The 22,465-nt window shown below is 40.7% G+C and overlaps 1 protein-coding gene across 2 annotated transcripts in view; it reads right to left on the reverse strand.

Annotated features, from left to right (window-relative positions):
• Positions 1 to 295: 295 nt before the first annotated feature.
• Positions 296 to 22,465, reverse strand: part of LOC123504460 — a 241,873-nt gene continuing 219,703 nt past the window's right edge. The window contains exons 3-9 of one of the 2 annotated variants that reach the window (XM_045254985.1): positions 17,331 to 17,474; positions 15,681 to 15,747; positions 14,282 to 14,417; positions 8,130 to 8,266; positions 6,861 to 6,986; positions 6,095 to 6,224; positions 296 to 2,693 (exon numbers count right to left, since the gene is read on the reverse strand). In XM_045254985.1, the coding sequence (XP_045110920.1) occupies positions 2,602 to 2,693; positions 6,095 to 6,224; positions 6,861 to 6,986; positions 8,130 to 8,266; positions 14,282 to 14,339 (543 nt within the window). In that variant the 5' untranslated portion in view covers positions 14,340 to 14,417; positions 15,681 to 15,747; positions 17,331 to 17,474 and the 3' untranslated portion in view covers positions 296 to 2,601. The remainder of the gene's footprint in view (positions 2,694 to 6,094; positions 6,225 to 6,860; positions 6,987 to 8,129; positions 8,267 to 14,281; positions 14,418 to 15,680; positions 15,748 to 17,330; positions 17,475 to 22,465) is intronic. The other variant, XM_045254984.1, reaches the window with a different exon arrangement.

Consider the following 22,465-nt stretch of genomic DNA (forward strand, 5'->3'; position numbering starts at 1 on the left):
GAACAGTCTCTCTCTTTCCTCACAGCAGAGTGGTGGTCAACAATCATTTCCATAGAGCATCTTCAAAGTTCTCAAATGTTACAAGTGTCTATCACAGAATGACATGCTGCCAACATCATGAATGGCACAAGTACTTTTCTGATTAACCCTTTCAATTACAGGAACACATTTTTACCATCAGTTTTGGGTATGATTAGACGATTTTATTTACATTACAAAATGTCCATGGAGGTCAAAAGATTAATGGCCAGAGTCTTCAGTATTCTAATCCCCACATGAGTTTCTGAGGCTGTATGAAATTGCCAAATAGTAAGCAGAATAAATATGAAAATGTGCATTGGTACTAAAGGGGTTTACTTTAATTCTTTCAGTACTATGATGTGTTTCTATATTCATTTTGGTTACTATTTGGTGATTTTATACAGCTTCAGAAACTTATATGGTGAATAGAACATTAAAGACTCTGGTCATTACTCTTCTGATCTCCATTGACTCTTCTTAATCAAAATAAAATCATCAAAACATACCCAAGACTCACTGTAAAAAAATGCACCTAACTATTGAAGGGGTTATGAGGCATTTATGAATAATTTGGAGTAACTGTGGCCATCACCAAGGAACTACTGGCTGCCTGACACCTGAAGCAGTTCTTTACAGCACAACTGAGGAAATCAACAAACTGATAATAACATTTACTCTCAGGATCACTAAATTTCACGCAAGTCACATCTCGTACACCCGAGAGACTTGTGGCTGCTATGATCAGTGTCACAGACTGGAGATGTACTTAGGAACATTTAGAGATGCTAGGGATATTTGCAGCCTTCTATAGTCTTCCCATGGTGGCAGTGCTGAGATATGAGTGCCACTATACAGTTAAATGGTGTCTAGATGCAGCTTAATACATGAAAAATGACATTCTGCAATATATGGTAATGACTGGATTAATGACAGCACACACACTGCTGGCAGGGACACCATTCATTCCCTGCCTATGAGAAACTAAACCAAACCAGACCAAACACCACCAAGCAGCAAGAACAGGCTACCGTCGGCAAACATGACCTATGGTGTCTAAATAGCAATATGCACATCACTACAATGTTCAGGTGTTTGTGAGGTATGATCCCTAGTCTGCTGTTAACCTAAGAAAGAAGGAAAAAATTAATAAATGAAAAATAATACTAATAATCCTTCTCTTTTCTATTCACACCTGAGCAACTTCATGGTTCTGACAAGACGTGCTACTGCTGTCACCTATGGCATGGAGACTTGACTTATAGAACATAATGGACAATAATACTATGATGATACCTACACCCAATGTGTTTACTGGATGAGACCTGCTCTGTGCACAGGCATGCGCACATGCACATACCCACACGCACACACACTCACACAAACAGAAAAAGAAAAAGAAAGAATGAAAAAAATGGAAAAGAAGAAACAAAATTATGGGGAGCTGAGGTCCCCCAGCATTTCAATGAACTTAATGTACACTTGCTATTGAAATTATACACTATAGTATCACATGTGCTGTAAGCACCAAATCTCATAACTTAGTTCCATTCAGAAGCTGTTAGCAGACTTAAAGAAAACAAACTCACTTGCTTCCTCTAAAACACTAGACAAGTATAAGAGATCCACACTATGTCACATTTGACAAACAAAATGTACAATGTTGCTAACTAAAACTGAAAAGCAACTTCACCATGCAGCTCAAAATGCCTTGCTTGCTTTACACCATGAATGATATTTTAAAGAGTTTGGTCCTTAGGCTATACTCTAATGATATACAGTGGTTTCCAAAGAAATATTTACAAGAAACTAATCACAACTAGCCCAAAATTTACAAATATAACACTTCTTATTTCTTGAAAGGTACAGCCATTCTCCTGCTTACGACCTTCTGGGCACATATTACAACTTTCCAATGTTATAATACACATACAACATGGAATTTGATTGACCTGTATGGGAGCACCACAGTGTATGTGTCTATGTATGTTTCATTGCTGAGAGCAGTACTAGTGTGTTCCCACAAGGTCCTGCTGCAACACACTGTTGTTGCCTGGTCACTCTGGTGCAGCAGTGACTGAGTGTGTGTGTGTAATGTGCCAGGCCCAAGAAACACTCTAGTTGATGTCCGTGAAACAATTCAATATTCAATCAGGTCTGTGGTGTGCTGTGACCTCAGCTGTGACTTGCACTTTTTGCTTCAGTTTACAAAGTTTTTTGGGGGAATAGAATGCATCCTAGGCAGGGGAGTGGCTGTACTCATTACTGGCCTTTACAACATGCTAAATGGCTTAAAGGTAACTCGAATGTTAATTTCATGATCTGAATGCTTGGAAGTTTATCTGCACAGCATAAAAAATTATAATTCATTATTTGTATGATACAAAAAAAAGTCCTCTGATGGTGTGGCTAACCATAAACAAAATAAAAACCTGTGCTATGAATGAATCTTTGCTGTAAAATCAGCAGTATAGAAGTATACATACATATCTGTCTTTATAAATCCAGTCTCACACAGTTACTTTCAAGGTGATGGACATTCTATAATTGTTCCCATTCTCTGGTGGACTCACTGCATCACCTCTAGTGCAGAAGATGGGCAGAGATGATGAGCACTGTATGCAGCACAAGCACATGGAAGAAACTTGCCCACATGGAGCGGCTTCCTGTATTCCCTGCAATGAACAAACCAAGGTAAATACTGCACACAATATGGCAAGGCTGGCTCACTTCTCCCACACCTTTTCCTGTCTGCTAAGAATTGGTTCATTGCAAGTAAGGGCAGCAGTCCAGAAGCATCCTTCATCACCCAGCAGGCTCTTCTTTATCATCCACACTCATTGCAACTATACAAACTGTGCATTTCCTGAAACTTATTGAGCTATATGATTTATGTTCATGGATTGTTTGTGGAATGTACTGAATGATTCAACCCAGACAAATGATTCAGCAGAGTTTAACCACTTTACCAAGAATTTTAGAGTGGCTCATTTGCATCACTGCTTGGCTTACTCATGCAGGAGTAACACAACTGCAAGCACCATGGCCATCAAGGTTCACAACTATGTACACTCACATCCACAAGCACCACTGATAGCATGGCTCACATTGCCTCAATACCCTAATACAAGTTTTTGACCCTATGAAAGTTCTGTTCGTTCAGCCTCATGTGGAACCATTAGATAGAAACATACTGTGTAGATTTAGACAAATGTGTGGAGTAGGTGGTAGGGAAACACAAGCTGATGCAAGGTACCAGTATATACTAAAGTTCTTTGATGTTTTAGTTATACAACCATTATTTTTGAAGATGGTTATATAACTGAAACATCAAAGAATAAGTCATGATTTTTCTGTGTGAGAGAGAGAGAGAGAGAGAGAGAGAGAGAGAGAGAGAGAGAGAGAGAGAGAGAGAGAGAGAGAGAGAGAGAGAGAGAGAGAGAGAGAGAGAGAGAGAGAGAGAGAGAGAGAGGGTTGTGAAAGATAATTGGGTCTCGGACAACACCCAACACCAAGAAGGCTAAATGTCAACCCACAGCCTTTCATGTATATGTGTATGCATGTAGTGTGTGTTTGTGTGTATGTACATAAGATACAGGTAACTCTTGATTTACGAGTGTTTAATTTACGCTTTTTTGTTAATAAGCGACCGAAAAAATATTATAATTAATCAAACTTGTGCGATCGGTTTGCTTATACACGATTTGGACCACATTCTGCATCCCCCTTATTATCTATTGTTTCTTATGACAATTACAACTTTGACGTGAATTTTGAAATATCCGATGCCTCTTGGAATGCATCTATTGTGTAAATCGAGAGTTACCTCTATACACCAATTTAACGAATTTAACAAATGTTTTTATCAGTCAAGTCAATGAGTTACTGTACATCCAAGTTCCTCTTACTCCTTTTGCTCTTCCTTCTTCCTTCATTTATTTATTCATTTTTATATAATATGGGCTTTTCATGGGAATTTATGGGCTGAAGGAGGTATTATTTCAGCTCCCTCCTGTCTCAAAGCCCAGCCGTTAGAGAACCGTTACCCCAAGTGGAAGCCCTTCCTACACTCAGACCATGGCCAGGATTTGAACATGTGTGCTTAGGGACCCCCCAACCCCCAAAGCATGTGGTTCCAATGTACTGTGGCTGCCCATTTTGCATAATTATATTTTTCATGTCCTTTCATCTCCAATTTTTATTTACACCCACTCCTGCTTTTAATGTCGCTTTCGAATTTTACAGTGGCATGCACCACCACCACCACCACCATCCAGCGCCAGTCATGCCTCTCAGGGAGCCTTCACCATTACTATGTCCATCCTCAACCATCATCACTCCTTAACAGATAACATCATTGATTTTCCTCTACACACAGATTTACATTCAAAGCTTCCACGCCACTCAGTGAAGCTTAACCACTGCCAAGCAAGCAACACTTATGTACAAGCCTTACTGTCACCAACACAAGGCCTCACTGGGCAGGTACTTCATTAAGGCAACCTGTCCTATTTCATCTTATGTTGTGGGTGTTTTCAGTGCATATGCAGCAACATTAACCTCTTCAGTACCAAGACGCCTTTCCATATTCATTCTGCTTACTACTTGGTGATTTTATACAGCTTCAGAAACTTATGTGGGGGATTAAAATAGTGAAGACTCTGGCCATTAATCTTCTGACCTCCATAGACCCTTCCTAATATAAGTAAAATCGTCTAATCACACCCAAAACTCAAGATAAAGAATGCGTTCCAGTACTGAAGGTGTTAACGGTTTCAGAGGCCACGTTGCAAAGATTTTTCCAGGAACAACTCTCAGGAAAACTGTGATCATAATTTGACTCTACCAATTTCATCACAATGGTCAAATAAAAGCAGAGAATAAAAGCACTTGTCTTCATAAACTCACCACACATAAGACTTAGCCAGCTGCCTCATGTGTGGAGGAATCAGGACATCATTACAACATGCAAGGGGACTGGCAACTAAATGGACCTTTTTTTTTATTTTATTTTATCTATTTATTTTTTAATAGCCAGCTGTCTCACGTGTGGAGGAATCAAGACATCATTGTAACATGAACTGGTTTTAATAGCCTGGTAAATATCCAAGGTGCAGATGTTAAGCCTTGTGGCAGACAGATAAATTGGAATGGTTGATCCCTCCCACCCCCCAAAAAATTGAAGCCATTTCCTATCTTCTGGCGTCACATACCAGTTGTCCCCTCTTATCTACATAAAAAAAAAATCTCTATCACAATACTACATTTCTAACCTCCACCCACTGTTATTCCTTCCACTGCTCCACAATGTGAGTTTATAATATTCATACATCAAGTTGAGTTTCCTTACTTTTCTTTGCCTTAATTATTATCATTACCTTTTTCATTTAACTCCCATCCTATCGTAGTTTATTTATACAGAGAGATAAAAAATAGCAGTGTCTGAAGAGGGTTTACCATAGTGTGTTGTCAATCCTTCTGTTCCTTAAGAAGACTTTGTAACATGTCATCCAAAACCCACTGCAGATTGAGAATTCTTATAATGACACTGACAGGACAAACAATAAAGCTTTCCACCAGACCAAAGCACAACTGACTTTAACTGATGGCTGGTAACTAAGGACAGTTTAGTTAGCCGTATCTTATGTAAAATCACCTGCAATATAAACAGAATAATAAAGTGTCAATATAACATTTATGTGGTTAAAATAATAATGATAAAGCTACATGTGCACAAACAAGAATAGTAATACATAAATGTGTATAAAAGAATAATGATGATGATGACGATGATGATGACAGATGGTTCCACTCGCAAAACAAAATGGAAAGAAGCCACTTAACTGACAATCTGTAAAATACTTGAAACAAAGACAATGATTAGTGTTCTTCATTCAATAAGGCGTGAAATTTGAGGAAGCAAAATATAATCCTTGGTGAGTGAGGTTCTGGTAATAGACAAAAAAACATTTCCTTAATGAATTACTGTACTAAATCTTAACATCTTAAACTACACACACTGATTTATAAAGGGCCTGGACTAATTCCCTCCTGTAGTATTCCGCTGAGAACTAACCATTAGTGGTAAGACTTCCTTCCTCAGGCAAGTCCCGCACTTCTTTGACTGGCGGCTCCTCGGGTTTTGGTGGCACCTGCTGGCTGTGTTCGCTGGTCTTGGTGTACAGTGTCAGGATGGAGGCCACACACTGTAGAGAGAGAAGGTAAAGAGTAGAGTGGAGTAAGGTTGGGCTGGGTTGGGTTGGGTTGGGTTAGATATGGTATGGTAGGATATGGTAGGGTAGGGTAGGGAAGGGTAGCAGTTCTATGGGTTTGAGTGTTGGAATGACTGCAAAAAGACTGATCTGTGGTGGTTTCTTATCTAATCTTTATGTGAGCCATGTTCAGGTTGAGAGGAACCCAATCCCCAAAAAAGACACAGCAAAATTAAATAAACATATAAGCAAATATACAAATATTGACTGTGTTTGCTGGTCTTGGTATAAAGTGTACAGGCAAAGGTCAGGTTGTGAGGCAGACTACTTAATGTTCAAACATGAAGTATGAAACCAGCAGAGGGAAGACTTATTTAATGGAAAATAGACATATAAAAACTACATAGAACGATAAACACATGGGCACTAAATGAGGAATTAGGGAGAGCAGCAGAGCATTAATACTGTGACAGAACTGCCTGGTGGAGCAGATGGCTCATGTGGACAGAAGGGGAAAGTGAGTACTTCAGCCTTTCATGGATTTGATGAGTGGGAATCATCCTTGCACAATACTTATATACTTGTGTACAATGCTTACACAAGAAAGTAATGTAAGCAGTAGACTCTTACCTTTAATCTGAGTTCACCACTGATGAAGTGTGAGGGAGCCAGCTCAAAGTTGAGAGTGAGGCGTGACACAATGAGCCCCTCTTTGTTCTTCTCTGGTGCGTACTCGTGCAGGAAGGTAGGAGGAGCCTGTGGGTGTGTGATATGTAAACACACTTACTGTAGAAAGTCTAACAAAGAACAATATTTGCAAGAATGCTGTTCTAAGCTTTGCATGGAATATATTTCACCCAAACAAATGGCAAGAAAACTGTCAGTGTATCAATGAGTTATTTCAGCATTGTGGTGCAGAGAAAGCCAGGAAGGATAAAGAAGCCAGCTGATGACGAAACAATGGGTGCACTTCAATGACCATAGGAAGTGATGAGTGATATTCCTGATGTGTTAAGAGCAGGCTCCCTTTCCATGGCCAGTCACTAGCACACTGGCATCACTGTGGCTGGTGGTGGTGGTGGTTGTGGTGGTGGTGGTGGTGGTGGTGGTGGTGGTGGTGGTGGTGGTGGTGGTGGTGGTGGTGGTGGTGGTGGTGGTTTGCTGCTTTCTCCATACACATCACCATTACACACTCCTCAAGACTTGTTGTGGCCTCTCCCTGTGTTTCCCTCTATGGCTTGCTGTGGTCTCTCCCTGTGTTTCCCTCTATGGCTTGCTGTGTTCTCCCCCTCTGTTTCCCTGTATGCCTTATTGTGTTCTCCCCCTCTGTTTCCCTCTATGGCTTGCTGTGGTGCCCCCTCTGTTTCCCTGTATGGCTTGCTGTGGTCTGTCTCTGTGTTGAGGTTCCCAGTCCTCTGAGTTACAGTGACTGAGGAGTAAAGTGTCTCTGTGTATGCTATTGTTTTTGCCCAGTTTTCTTCCCTACTGGATTTTCTGCTAATTTTTCATACTTTAATTCCTTCCATTTGGTTCCTTTTGCTTCATCTTCATTGATTTTTTGTCCCTTGACTTCTTCAATGCCACTCTCTTTGCAAGCTCTAGAAAATCCACCCCCATGAAAATTTACCTCAACACAAGTGCCTAAGTCAAGCCTAAATGTTGCAGGTTATGGGTTCTAAGGCTACACTGTGTATATGTAAAGTGTCTCAGTGTCTAGCCATGAGTGCAGTGTTACTGGAAGGCACACTATGGCTACACTGTGTATATGCAAGGTGTCTCAGTGTCTAGCCATCAGTGCACCATTACTGGAAGGCACACTATGGCTACGCTGTGTATCTGTAAAGTGTCTCAGTGTGTAGCCATGAGTGCACCAGTACAGGAAGGCACATGGATACGTACCTCTTGGTCATTAATGATCCAGGACAGAGTAGCTCCGGGGAAGGACGGTGGGGTGGTGCAGGTGAGGTTGACTTTGTCGCCCACAGCAAAGTGGTCACGCACATCACCCTCAATGGTGGGCTTCTCATCAGGTATCTCTACAAGAATATATATATACACCGTCAGAATTGTACACTTGCCCCAGACAGAAGCAAGGTGGAGACTCTTCTGCCGTGGCCATCGCCCTTCCAGGACACTCCCACACTAAACAAAGCAGACTTGTTGTACAATACAGTGCCTCAACTACAACACAAAACACTAAAGGTTCACACTACACAGTATTCTTGGGGACTTAATCTAAATACTGCTGTAAATATGTAAAGAAATAGTGTGTGTGTGTGTGTGTGTGTGTGTGTGTGTGTGTGTGTGTGTGTGTGTGTGTATTTACCTAGTTGTAGTTTTACAGGGCCTGGGCTTTACGCTGGTGTGGCCCTGTCTCCATATCTACACTTATCCAATTTTTCTTTAAAACTATGCACACTTATTGCTGCCACCACTTCTTCACTCAAACTGTTCCAAGTCTCAACACATCTTTGCAGGAAACTATATTTTTTAACATCTCTCAGACATCTTCCCTTTCTCAGTTTCTTACTATGCGATCTTGTGCTTCTAATGTCATATTCTTCTCTCAGGATTAGTTTTTCATTATCCACTTGATCCATTCCGTTAATCAATTTATAAACTTATATCAGATCCCCTCTCTCTCTTCTCTGTTCCAGAGTTGGTAGATCCATAGCTTTTAGTCTCTCCTCATATGTCATCCCTTTAAATTCTGGAACCATTCTTGTAGCCATTTTTTGTAGTCTCTCCAATTTCCTTATGTGTTTCTTTTTATGTGTTTCTTTTTATGTGTGTGTGTGTGTGTTTACCTAATTGTAGTTTTTTTACTATGCGATCTTGTGCTTCGAGTGTCATATTCCTCTCTCAGGATCAGTTTCTCATTATCATGTGTGTGTGTGTTTGTGTGTGGTCACCCTGGTTTTGGTTACTCATGACTATCAGTGGTTTCCCTTCTGGAGAAAGCTTAGAGCCCCCACAGGGACCAATGTATCAGTAACAGTGAGCCCTGACACACACACCACTCTTGCTCAGCAGGGATAGTAACACACCAGCCACACTGTCCCTGCAGTTTTAGCTAACCTGAGTGGCGCTGGAACCTTCACCAGTCACACTACTTTCTACTGAGTTACAAAGTGTCAGTGTACATTTACCTGACTGTGACATACATACATGGTGTTATACTCATATTGTCCTGTCTCTCTCAACTACAGCTCTTACTAGTCTTAAATCCACAAGACTTCCTTATGTCAATGCCTTTCTTCTCCAGCACAGTCCAGGACAACACTGTACAGCATCCCTGGGCCACACTACTGACCAGGGATACATTGTTCTTATCAGTGACTAAATTAACTACATTACCCACTGCAACAAAGCAACTTACCAAACAATGGACTACTGCTGTACATTACAAGAGAGAGAGAGAGAGAGAGAGAGAGAGAGAGAGAGAGAGAGAGAGAGAGAGAGAGAGAGAGAGAGAGAGAGAGAGAGAGAGAGAGAGAGAGAGAGAGAGAGAGAGAGAGAGAGAGAGAGAGATGGAGGTGCTCTGGGTAAAAGCTATTAATAACCTCACATTTCCTCCACCATGAAGGAAATTTGTGCAAAAACTAAGTGCTGATCTACAGGTATTGAGGCATTCTTATACAGCACAATGAAGGTTAAAGAAAGATGTTATCAGTATCATAGTCTGCTGTGAACCAATAACATCTGACAGTACACCTAATATTCTTCAACACTCTGCTCTCTCACCACGACTATTTTCATCAAAGGCCACAGAGATGATTTGCTGGGTTATCAAGAGTGCTTCTCCTGATACTAGTGCAAAAATCTTGTTAATCTGTCATTAGGACTGTGAAAAACCAGCCTTTTGAACCCATTCACTTTAATTAGAGATTTTTTTTACCCTTTTGGTAGTGGGACACATTTTTACCTTGGGATTTGCGTACGATTAGACCATTTTATTGACATTAGGAACGGTTTATGGAGGTCAGAAAATTAATGGCCACAGTCTTCACTATTTTAATCCCACACATGAGTTTCTGAAGCTGTATAAAATCACCAAATAGTAAGCAAAATGAATATGGAAATGCATCATGGTATTGAAAGGGATTAAAAAAACCTTTGTAACTTTATCAAGAGCCTTTTGAATATGGTGGAGGTGCAGGGAGACGTGTTTCAGAATACAAGCTTCTGGTATACGAACATGCTGCTTCATCTATAGTGCTGGTGGGAGAGAGTCATGGCTGGCTCATATACCTTAGCAACACACATAATAATCTCAATGTACTGTGATAGGTGTTCGAGAGAATGACCTTACTTAAAACTCAGAATACAGGTTGCTTTACTATTCTCTCTCTCTCTCTCTTCAAAGGAACTGCTAGAAAGGAGAACCATTGTAGAGAGATCAGAGAAAGGAGAGACAAGGTTCTAAAGAGTTCTCATCCTGGAATTCCTTCATAACAAATTCTCTCTCTCTCTCTCTTCAAAGGAATTGCTAGAAAGGAGAACCACTGTAGAGAGATCAGAGCAAAGCAAGACTCCTTTGATAAATTCCTGGCCAACAGTGAAAATGTCTCTATAGATCAAAGTACAGCAAGACAAGGTTCCAAAGAGTCCTTATCCTTTGTAATAAATTCCTGGCCAACAGTGAAAACATCTCAATAGATCAGAGTAAAGCAAGGGAAGGTTCAAAAGTCATCATTGGATCTCGGCATTCATTCCTGGCCAACAGCGAAAACCTCTCAATAGATCAGAGTAACACAAGGCAGATTCAAAATTCATCATGTGATCTTGGCATTCACTCCTGGCCAACAGTGAAAACCTCTCTATAGATCAGAATAACACAAGGCAGGTTCAAAAGTCATCATGGGGTCTTGTCATTCATTCCTGGCCAACAGTGAAAACCTCTTTATAGCTCAGAGTAAAGCAAGGGAGGTTCCAAAGTCATCATGGGGTCTTGTCATTCATTCCTGGCCAACAGTGGAAACCTCTCTATTGTTGGTGACATTTGCCTTGTTCCAAAAGTCAACTCTACAACTTGCACTCTATGCCAGCTTGTTCCTGGAAAGGTGGCTGTGCTATGGGTAACTTTAAACATTCCTGTACTTCAAGCATAAAAGAAGTATTCCATTCCACATTAATGATAAGTAATACACCAATACATATAAATATCATGTTGTTTTGACCTGAAATATAGAAACAGAAGTTAAATAAAGACACATAATGAGTAAATTACCTTAACAGTATATTCCCTCAACTTTTTAAAATACAAAGTTAAGATTACCCAACTCTTCACTCACCAAAGATAAGAATAGGAAAGAAACTTGAGTATAAAAGAGTGGCATTCATATGATGGCAGGTGAAGGTGATAAAGAAAACAAAACTACTTCAAATCAGGACAAGTGGTGATGTGAACGTAAGTGTGTACAGGAATAGAATACCTACACTCAACTCTTTGCCATGCTGTTTCTACACAATGACTACTTTGGTGGGGGAAAAAAAGTACATATTTCTATAAATTAAGTACACGTGAATTTAATTAAACTTTACGGATTTTCTCGATATGTACCTCAATACATGCAATATTCTAGTCTAATATATGCCACACATTCTTTGAGTATGCACATGCCAACATAAACATGACTAATAAACTTTGAGGAACACAAGACAGTGACATACATACATACAAATATACATATATACATACTGTACAAATAGTCAATACTGTACACCTAAATACTATGCAAAATACAAAATCCTACTCTTTATTTGACTTCATCTTCCTTATGGAAATAGGGATCAACTGGTGTGTGCGTATGTGTGTGCGTATGAATGTGAGTGTGTGTGTGTTTACCTAGTTGTGACATACAAGAAGAGGAATATGCTTGTACTGACTCATTTCCATACTTATTTTTACCCTAATTCATCTTATACTTATTTATTGTATTTGTATCAGTGAGTTCTCAGTCCCAGTTATTTGAGACTTCCATGGTTCTATGTGGGACACTAATTCACTTAATATCTCTTCTACAAGTGGCCTTTTCCAGTTTTCTTGAGAGTCCTGAAGGTAACTTGAAGGTGAAATAACTGTTACTACTGTCACATGCCTTAAGAACATCTTCAACAACACTATGCAGGCTGTACTGTCATTGATATTCAGTAACTGCCACGCAAGGCTCCGCAGCTGTGGCTGTGGTTGTGGCTGTGGCTGTAGCTGTGGATGTGGTGGTGGCAGTGTTTGGCTCAATATCCTCAGACAATTTCTTGATCAGGCAGCTGCATTGAGGAAGCTGTTGGTGGTGGTGGTGAGAGGAGAGGCATGACAGGCGAGTGGTGGTGTTCTAGGAAGGCAGAGTGACCTGGAGCATCATCTGGCGGTAACAGCCTCACATTGCCTCTCAGCATCCTTGGTGAGGTTACTGAACCACTCCAGTAGTAATCTGTGTCTTCCAGCCACTAGGGGTTGTTGGCCAATAAACAACACTCTGTCTCACTGACCTGAGATGCTTCAAACATTGAGGTTTCTTCACCCCAGACAAGGGTAAAGGTTTCATCTGGTAGCCATCCAGGCTCCAAGCTGGCAGGATTGGCTGTGCTTCTTATTACCAGACTTCCTGCCTCTTGCTTCCTGCTGTTCCTTACTGACAAACATCAATCTTGACATTTTCTTGATCTGTAGTTCTGCTTCCCCAATGTTGTACATTTGACAGGAAACAAACCCACCAATTTCAACAATGTTCAAGCTTTGAATTCTCTGGATATTCTTCTGCTGCTATAGTCTGCTATAGCTCCTCTTCCATGAAGATTCCACTATTGCTTGAATCCAGCAAATCAAAGTAGCACACTGCTGGTGATCAATTTAGAGGCACAGGAGATCATAAAACTGGTGATCCGTCCTTTATGGCAATTCAGATGTGCTGATGATGCTGTGATCAGTGCTTAAGTCAATGACACTCACTGCTACACACAGCTGGCAGAGGAACTTTTCTTATGTTTCCCTTTTGCTCCTGCCCTCTCATTTCATTACTGAGCTTCCTTCAAGTAATCACAAGCCACCACAACACTTCATCATCAAAGCTTGCCTGGACACATTATAATATATGAAGAATTTAATTTGTGCAGTAAAATTGAAAAGCAGCAGCAAAAGGCAAGCAGGCATGGCAGCATCACAGGAGCACCTCTCCCCATTGTGCCTCACTGACTCTCCCTCACAACCTTTTATGACTAGTAGGTCAGGTAGTGGGAGAGGTCCTAACTCACTCTCACACACATATACACACACACCTAACCTTTAACATCATTACATCTCTTACAGATTACCTAGCATAACTTATCACAGACAGCATTATAAAAACAAAAGGATCTGTTTATTATTCCTATGTGTGTGTGTGTGTGTGTGTGTGTGTGTGTGTGTGTGTGTGTGTGTGTGTGTGTGTGTGTGTGTGTGTGTGTGTGTGTGTGTGTGTGTGTGTGTGTGTGTGTGCCATTCACCTCCACTTCTTTGGGTAGGACTGAAACTACTCAAACCACACACCGAGACAGAAAGGCCACAACCCTTCCAGTTACCTCTTGTTCCTGGGTGAATTGCAACTACACACTAAGAAAGACTTGCCCATTTGCTTTGCTGTGGCCAGGACTCAAACCTGAGTCTTCTCTGTTGTGAGCTGAGTGTGCTGACCACTATAATACATGGTGTGTGTGCATTTAGTTGTATTATACAGGGTCCAGGCTAAAGCTCAACTGTCTTGCCTTCATATAATAGTTCTCTTTGCAAGACTTTTCTCATGGGACACCTTGTAAATCTGTATGTGTATGTGTTAAGGGGATACAGAAGAGAGAGAGAGAGAGAGAGAGAGAGAGAGAGAGAGAGAGAGAGAGAGAGAGAGAGAGAGAGAGAGAGAGAGAGAGAGAGAGAGAGAGAGAGAGAGAGAGAGATTACCTACGTTCTCATTTCCTCTATCTCTTCACATAGCATAGGCCGAATCCCCCTACATCCGCTACCATCAACTATGCACAAAGAATCAAGCAAGGCAAACCAACACAGATATTTGTCTTACCCACAACAGTCATCACTTTTGTCATCCTATCCTCATGGAAGTTTGGCGTCTCTCCCATCACTGCACACGTATAGTTGCCAGAAGCACTGAGATCCACCCTCGTTAGGACCACTTTGTCCCCTGTCGTCTCTTGTGTCTGAGGAGATTTCACAGTTAGTTAATACATATCCAAAGGCTGTGGTTAGGTTAAGTCAGGTTAAGTTAGGAGAATTCATAATTAGTCAATACATATTCAAAGGTTATGGTCTTACTGGGTTGTCAAAGCAATTAGTTCCTATTAAAATCATAGGTAAAAATATCAAATCTATGTACCAGGAGACCAAGAGAAGTGTGAGAACATTTGAAGAGCTTAGCTGCAAGTATTCACGTTACAACAAAAGCTCTGGAGTGTGTTTATCATTCACTCACACAGATAAAGTTAGCAAAAATGTCAAAATAAATATGCATGTAGCAGAAGACCAAGAGAAGTGTGAGAACATTGAAGAGCTTAGCTGCAAGTATTCACCTTACAACAAAAGCTCTGGAGTGTGTTTATCATTCACTCACATGCATAAAGTGCCAGAATTAATACTTTGTAGAATAAAGGTACAGTATATCAAAGTTTACCATGATCGATCGTAGAATGAAAACAGCCACTGACCACTGTTGCAACTTAGCCCATTGTAACAACACCAATTTAACCCAGTATCCTGATAAGCTAATTTCCGTAAAGAAGACTCATTTATCACTATAATACCAACAGGGAATTATATAAGGTAAACTCAAATGTCCTTCACTCATGTCATCTAAAATTTGAATACAGTCATTTCGCATGCATAGAAATACATTCAGGACTTATCAATATCCATAATTCTTGCTAATTTTGAGTATATATTAAAAGTTTGTAAGAGAGAGAGAGAGAGAGAGAGAGAGAGAGAGAGAGAGAGAGAGAGAGAGAGAGAGAGAGAGAGAGAGAGAGAGAGAGAGAGAGAGAGAGAGAGAGAGAGAGAGAGAGAGAGAGGTTAGGTTAGTCTCCCAGCGAGTCTTCATTTCTTCCCTCAGTGACAGACAAGCTGTAGGTGGGAGATGGAAGTGGTAAGGTGGCAACTGTTCAAGCCTGACTGCCACTATCCTCATCCACTCCTCCCTCCACACCTCACATGGCCCTCTTGGTGAATAATAACTGCTCAAACACTTTCAATAATCACAAATGCCTTAATACAGTACATGAATCCTACCCAAATATGTGAGTGTGTGATGAGTGTTAACCCAACCCAACCCAACAGAATCTAACCCAACTTATTGCAACCTACCCTAACCTAACATTATTTAACCTAACCTAACCAAACCTAACTTTAATCTAATCTATCATAACGTAACCCAACCTTACCTACCTTCCACCACCTGACACAGTACTTACATTGACCACCAAGCTGATGTCATCTGTGAAGAGGGTCAGTGGGTCTTCTACTTCATTGAGTTCAAATCTGACAATAAAAACCTTCATTAATACCAGAAGCTCTGATCATTTAACTCCATCTCTTATACTACAATAAAACACATGTCAATCTTCTATATATATTACAATAAAACATCAATGGTGATCTTTCGTGTTTTACTGTAAAAGCATTCTTCTCCACTGATGCAAAATATTAATGGTTTTTCATTAAATTTTGTGCAGGAATCAGTTTTAACCCCTTCAGTACTACGACACATTTTCATATTCATTCTGCTTACCATTTAATGATTTTACAGCTTCAGAAACTTATGTGGAGTTTAAAACAATGAAGATTCTGGCTATTAATTTTCTGATCCCCATAGACCCTTCTAATGTCAATAAAATGATGTAATTGTAACCAAAACTCATGGTAAAAATGCATCCCGCTACTGAAGGAGTTACGAATGCATTAAATGTTACAAAATCATTTTTTCCAAGAAGTAATGAAGTAAGATTACATGACAATGCAATAATTTCTTAGTGTGCAAATTTCTATTCTCATTTCAAGTCTCATCAATTTCAATGCATCTTTGTAGTATTCTGTTAAGCCTCATGGTGGTATCAAGCCAGCTGAGACTTGACTCCTCTGTAATGAACACCAGAGTTACCCAATATTGTAGAAAACTGTCAAATAACGCCTTTAATCCCTTCAGTACCATGATGTGTTTCAATATTCATACTGCTTAATATTTGGTGATTTTATACAGCTTTAGAAACTCATTTGGGAGACACATATACTGAAGGCTCTGGCTACTAATCTTCTGACCTCCATAGATCCTCCTTAATGTTAATAAAATGGTCTAATTGTACATAAATCGCAAGGTAAAAATGTGTCTCTGTACTGAAAGGTTTAACTATTGTCTCAGTGTATTGAAGACTTGACAGTTCTGAGTATTTCAACACATACTTTACACATATTACTTATACCAAAATGGGTTTCCTCACATTCTTCTCATTAATTCATTTACTTCTATCTATTGTCTATTAAGGACTACATACTAATTCTCAACCTGAATATTTGGTACAGAGTATTTTAATGATCTGTTATTGATAGTCTAAACTGAATTCAGGGTAAAATTCTCAAACACTCCTGCACTTCACCTCCACTATTTCAAAAGGCTTCATTTGAATTCATACAAGTTTTTAAGGTGTTTTTGTGGTTCTAGAGACAGAGTGACAAGATTTCTGCATTAACTGAAGAAATGCTTTTGAAAACCTCGCTAATCATCTCTGTAGCCGTGGAAAACAGTTATGGTGAGAGTAAGGCATTTCTGAGCTCTCCCATGACACTTCTCAGACTTGTGATCTAATACTAATCCTCCTTAGTAGATCCTCAAGTATTGAAAACCTTGTTAATCATCTCTGTAGCCTTGCAAAATAGTTGTGGTGAGAGAGCAAAGCATTTCTGTTCTCCCATGACACTTCTCAGACTTGTGATCTAATACTAATACTCCTTGGCAGATCCTCACCTCCTGCCTTCTTTGCCCATCACCACTCATGTCCTCTTCCTTTATGAACACACTAACTAACCCCAAAAAATGGACATGATACTCTATAACAAAGAAAACTTACTTTAAAACTCAATGTTGTTGAAGAGCCACTTTACATAGACAGGCTTCTCTGTGCTTTCATATTTGCACTCTAGTGTGACATTAGAGAACCGCTTGGCCTGCTCCGGCACTATCAGGTTCTTGATGACAATGTCCAAGCTGACACCTGCAAGGAAAAACCACATCCAAATTAGTATATCAGATATCAAGAGTAAGAATCTCTCTCTCTCTCTCTCTCTCTCTCTCTCTCTCTCTCTCTCTCTCTGTTAAAAAGTTTGATTTAAGATGAAAGCAAGTTACATGCCATACATCTACAGCTGATTATACTTCTATAGGTTGAAATGGTGGGAGAGAGGAAGTGGGAAGGGTTTACTGGATGGCAGCTGCTTTGGTCTGGTTTTGTTCTAGAATAAAATACTTTAGTTAACCAAAATAAGCAACAGGAGTGATGGAGGAAGAGGAGAAACAAGAGGAAGATGAGGAGGAATAAGGAATGTTAACAAAAAACATTCAACATTTTATTTCATTTATCTATTATTTATTTATTGATTTTTCTGCATTGATGATATCGTGTTGGTTACGACACCAAAAACTCTCTCTTTCTCATGAAGTTACAACACCATTCTCTTAACAGTATATGCTACACCACTACCGTCACACACACACACACACACACACACACACACACACGAGGACATTCCAAGATTATGAGAAGTCAGTATCTGAAGAACATTAAGAACAGTTTTCCACACAGAACGGTGGACATCTGGAATGGATTGAGTGAAGAGATTGGAACAGCAGAAAGTGGGCAAAATTTGAGGAAAAGTTGGATAAATGTACGTAGATATAAAGACAGGTCATCATCATCATCACCACCAGCACCACCACCACCACCACATCTCAGTCCTACCCGAAGATCAGTCTATGAGTTCTGGATTACAAGCAGACAACCGTGGTAAATTACATTCTCAGCGCCCTGACCCGCCACCCACCGCCAGCTCTGCCCCTTCACCCTGCAGCTAAGTGATTTAGGGCGTTTTTTTAGTGCTTTGCAGGTGTTTGCAGGTGTTTGAAGGGCTCACTACGTTGGAGGAGGTGGAGATGTAAGGGTGGGGAGGTATGTGTAGGAGAGGGGAGGGAAGGGGAGATGGAGCTAGGAGGTGAGAAAACGTGCAAAAAAACTACTCTGGCAGTACATCGCAAATTTTTCTCGTCTATTATTGGAGCTTGCCTTGTTTTTGTATTTTATCTATTGATAGAGATGTAAATTACGTTATAATCCTTAATAAAATCGTGTCTAGCTATGTTTTTTTGTTTCTTGTTGAAGTAACACTTTCGTCATTGCATCATTTTAACTTTTTTTAATTAGCACGCTTAGGATTGTTTCAATGCTTAATATAAGACTTAGAAAATATGAAAAACATGACTCGAGTAACAATACTCCACAATATTTAGTCCAACTATTCGTATTTTTCAAATTAAAAACTTTTAACGGTACCAAAATAGAAAACAAAAATCTTTATACAACGAGGAATCTATGTTTTCTTTATTTGGTTGGAAAGCAAAAATTTTTCGTATTCAGAAAATATAATATAATGTAGTATGGCTGTGCTTTCCATCTCGACATTATGATGTGTTTAGGGCGCCGTAAGTTTGAATACAAACCGCTGATTGGACATCGCTACGTAAACAAAAGACTCGGTAAGGTTATTATATTTTGGTTATTAGTTAAACTATTTGTTGCGTCAAAAAATATAGTGCATTCCAGTCTGGGTGGCTTTTTTCTTCTCGCGATTTTTAAAATGGATTACGTACGTAAATATTGGTCCACAGCTGGGCACCTCAGCCATCCCTTCCTCCCTGACAGTCCACCAATGTTTGCCTGCACTCCCTTGTGTTTCCAGACCCAGAGGGTGAAGCAAAGCCAGAATCAACTAATAAAGTAGATAAATAGCCCATTACTGTGTTAAATAAGGCGATGGTTATGTATACTCATGTTTAGACCGCCAGGCGCCCACCATGACGCGGACCAAGACCCCACCCCACCGACCCCAGCCCCTCCCATTGTCAATTCGTCAACATTTCCTTTAATTCCCAATGTTTCCCAGGCATTTCCTCCTGTTTCCCACATGAAATACATAAAGTGAACTGACAGGAGGAAGAAATGAGGGATAGAAGTGTGTGAGGGAGTGTAGTAGTACTATCAGCAGCAGCAGCATCATTATTATTGTTGTGTGTGTGTGTGTGTGTATGTCCAAGGAAGAGGCCATCATCACTCCGCAGTGTCTCGCTAGAACTGAGCTGTGCCTTAAGGCGGCCTAAATACAGTGAGTGGGTGACACTGGCGGTAGGCGGCTGTTATTGTCAGGCCGTTGGTGGTGTTCAGGCCCGGGACAGACCGCCTCACCGTGTATGGCGCACTTACCATCCACTCCCTTTGTTAGCCTATAAACCAGTGGTCCCCAACCTATAGGTAATTACACAAAAGTGGATAATTTGATCATTTCAATTTGAGTGGGTAACAGAGGGCTGAGAATTAAGGCACTGATATTGTTACGAATGTGTGTGTGTGTGTGTGTGCGGGCACGTGCGAAATTGTGATTATTTGAGTAATATGGGTGTGACAGAAAACGGAGAAGCAAACAGACTGCAGCCGGTGATCCTGAGCCGGGAGAGCGTGAGAGTGAGTCAGTCAGGCTGAGTCAGCCAAGGTAGAGGACACACACTTGGTGATGTGGGTAATACAAACATGAAGCAAAACGGGTAATGTAATGAAAAAGGCTGGGAACCACTGCTTTAAACTGTGAATGATATTTCTACTACACCTTTATACTGATATCTTTATGTAAGAATGGAAAGCTGGCCAAGGACTACGTAGAGTGAAATTAAAAAAAGGTTCACATGTATTGAATGGATGCTCCCAGCCTTTCCTTCGTGACTTGGCTTGCTTCACGTTGCGCGCCAGTCTTTTCTCTTTAACCTGCGCTGACATAGGCGTCAGTTTGGATTATTATTTGCTTGTTTGTGGCCTTGTGACCTTGTTACTACAGCGAAGGTAAACAAAGTCAGCTTTTTTTTAATGACTTACATGTATTTCAATATGTCAGGTGTTAGTGAAGATGTCCGGAATTTTTATAGTTAATATATGGCAACCCTAGCCTGGTCAGCGTTGATAACCGGTGGGGACACAGCCAGCCAATGCGGAGAGAACCCAGGGACTGCTAAACTTCGCTGTGATGGAGCGGCTTGTCTCTAGCGATCGTGAACTGAGTACTACTACATATAATCATTCTAAACATCATTGCCATAACTAAAATTGGCAACTCAGTATTCATTAATATCAAGAGTCTAGAAACGTGCAGTTGGTTTTGTGAATGGGACGTTTTGTCTAGTCTCTTGAAGCCTGAGTGTTGAGGCCACTTGTGACGAATTGTGGCACTGTTGGGTCAGAGCAAGAGTGGCTGTAATGGAGGATGGGATATTTGGTAGAGGCAGCATTTGTGTGGCAAGACGGAGGGATTGAAAAGTGTGTGTGTGTGTGTGGACAAGGACCTACATTTTTGCACTATGAGTGAATGAGGGACGAGTATTGGAGCGAGACTGGAGTGGAGGTTCGCCACCAGCCAGACCACGTCATTCACAAAACACACCTCAATCCTTGTCCTTTGTGTCTTGACTTCCCCCCCCCACCCCACCTCTCTCTCTCTCTCTCTCTCTCTCTCTCTCTCTCTCTCTCTCGTCAGCATTGCAAACGTAAGTACAGTACATCTAACTTTCACCCCGAGAGAGAGAGAGAGAGAGAGAGAGAGAGAGAGAGAGAGAGAGAGAGAGAGAGAGAGAGAGAGAGAGAGCGACAAACCATCTATTCATACACTTTAAACAGCAAATATACACAAATAAAGCTAGAAATAAAATAAACGCTTGGAGACAACTAACAGTGCGAGACGATCACCACCACAAGAGAACGGGATCGAGAGAGAAGACCAGCGTTGGGTGGCGTGGACAAGACTTTCAAGAGAGTATAGAGGAAGTTTTCCCGCGTGGAGCTAATGCCGCGTAATGTTTAGAAATGAAGTAAATTGGTACTACTTGAGGGACGGAGCGAGCGAGGGAGGGAGGGAGGGTCGGTGGGTGGGTGGCAGCGAGATGGGTAGAGGAGGAAAGGAAGGAAGGGAGAACAGGACAAGGAAATAAATGTGTTGGAGAGAGAGAGAGAGAGAGAGAGAGAGAGAGAGAGAGAGAGAGAGAGACGCAACAGTAGGACACGAGACAAGGAAAATGAATAATGAGAGAGAGAGAGAGAGAGAGAGAGAGAGAGAGAGAGAGAGAGAGAGAGAGAGAGAGAATAGCGCAGTGAGTCTATTGTTTCTTTGTGGTGTTAGAGGCTGAGGAAGGGAAAGAAGGGAAGGCATGGTGACTTACGGCGCTTCTACTCAACACACAACAACAATATCGATCTGTGGTCACTGGTGGGAGGGCTGAGAGGCCGACGAGGCTGATGTACCCATATCCTGACCATCCACCGTCCCTCCCACCACCCACTAACCCACCCAAACCAAGGAACATCCCCCCCGGACCCTTTCTGTAGTGCTTCCTTCCCAATAATAGAACTACTACTACTAATAATAATAATGGAATATATACATTTACCCCTTTAGTACCATGACGTGTTTCCATATTCTTTCTGCTTACTATTTGGTGATTTCATTTATATTAGGAAGGGTCTATGGAGGTGAGAAGATTAATAGCCAGAGTCTTCACTGTTTTAACCCCCACCTAAGTTTCTGAAGCTCTATAAAATCACCAAATAGTAAGCAGGATAAATATTAAAACGTATTATAGTGCTGGAGAGGTTAAGTTTGTTAAGATTTAGCGCAGCAGTGTAGAGCAACTAAAAACGGCTTAATATTCAAGAAAACACAATATTCCACGATGAAAAATGATGAACTATACCAAAAAAAGCAAACGGTATGTGTTATCAGTCAATCATGCCACTAAGAGAATGGTACAGAGGAGTATCAGTCACTATTGCTCCTAGATTCAACACTTCACAACTCTCCCTTGCTTCTTTCCCCCTCCCTCACCCGCATCCCGTTCATTCCGTCCTTCCCTTGCATTTCAGTGTTTAACAGAGCTTGTAGACTATAAAATCTTGAT

Source organism: Portunus trituberculatus, chromosome 16 (assembly GCF_017591435.1).
Source record: "Portunus trituberculatus isolate SZX2019 chromosome 16, ASM1759143v1, whole genome shotgun sequence".
Lineage (NCBI taxonomy): Eukaryota > Metazoa > Arthropoda > Malacostraca > Decapoda > Portunidae > Portunus > Portunus trituberculatus.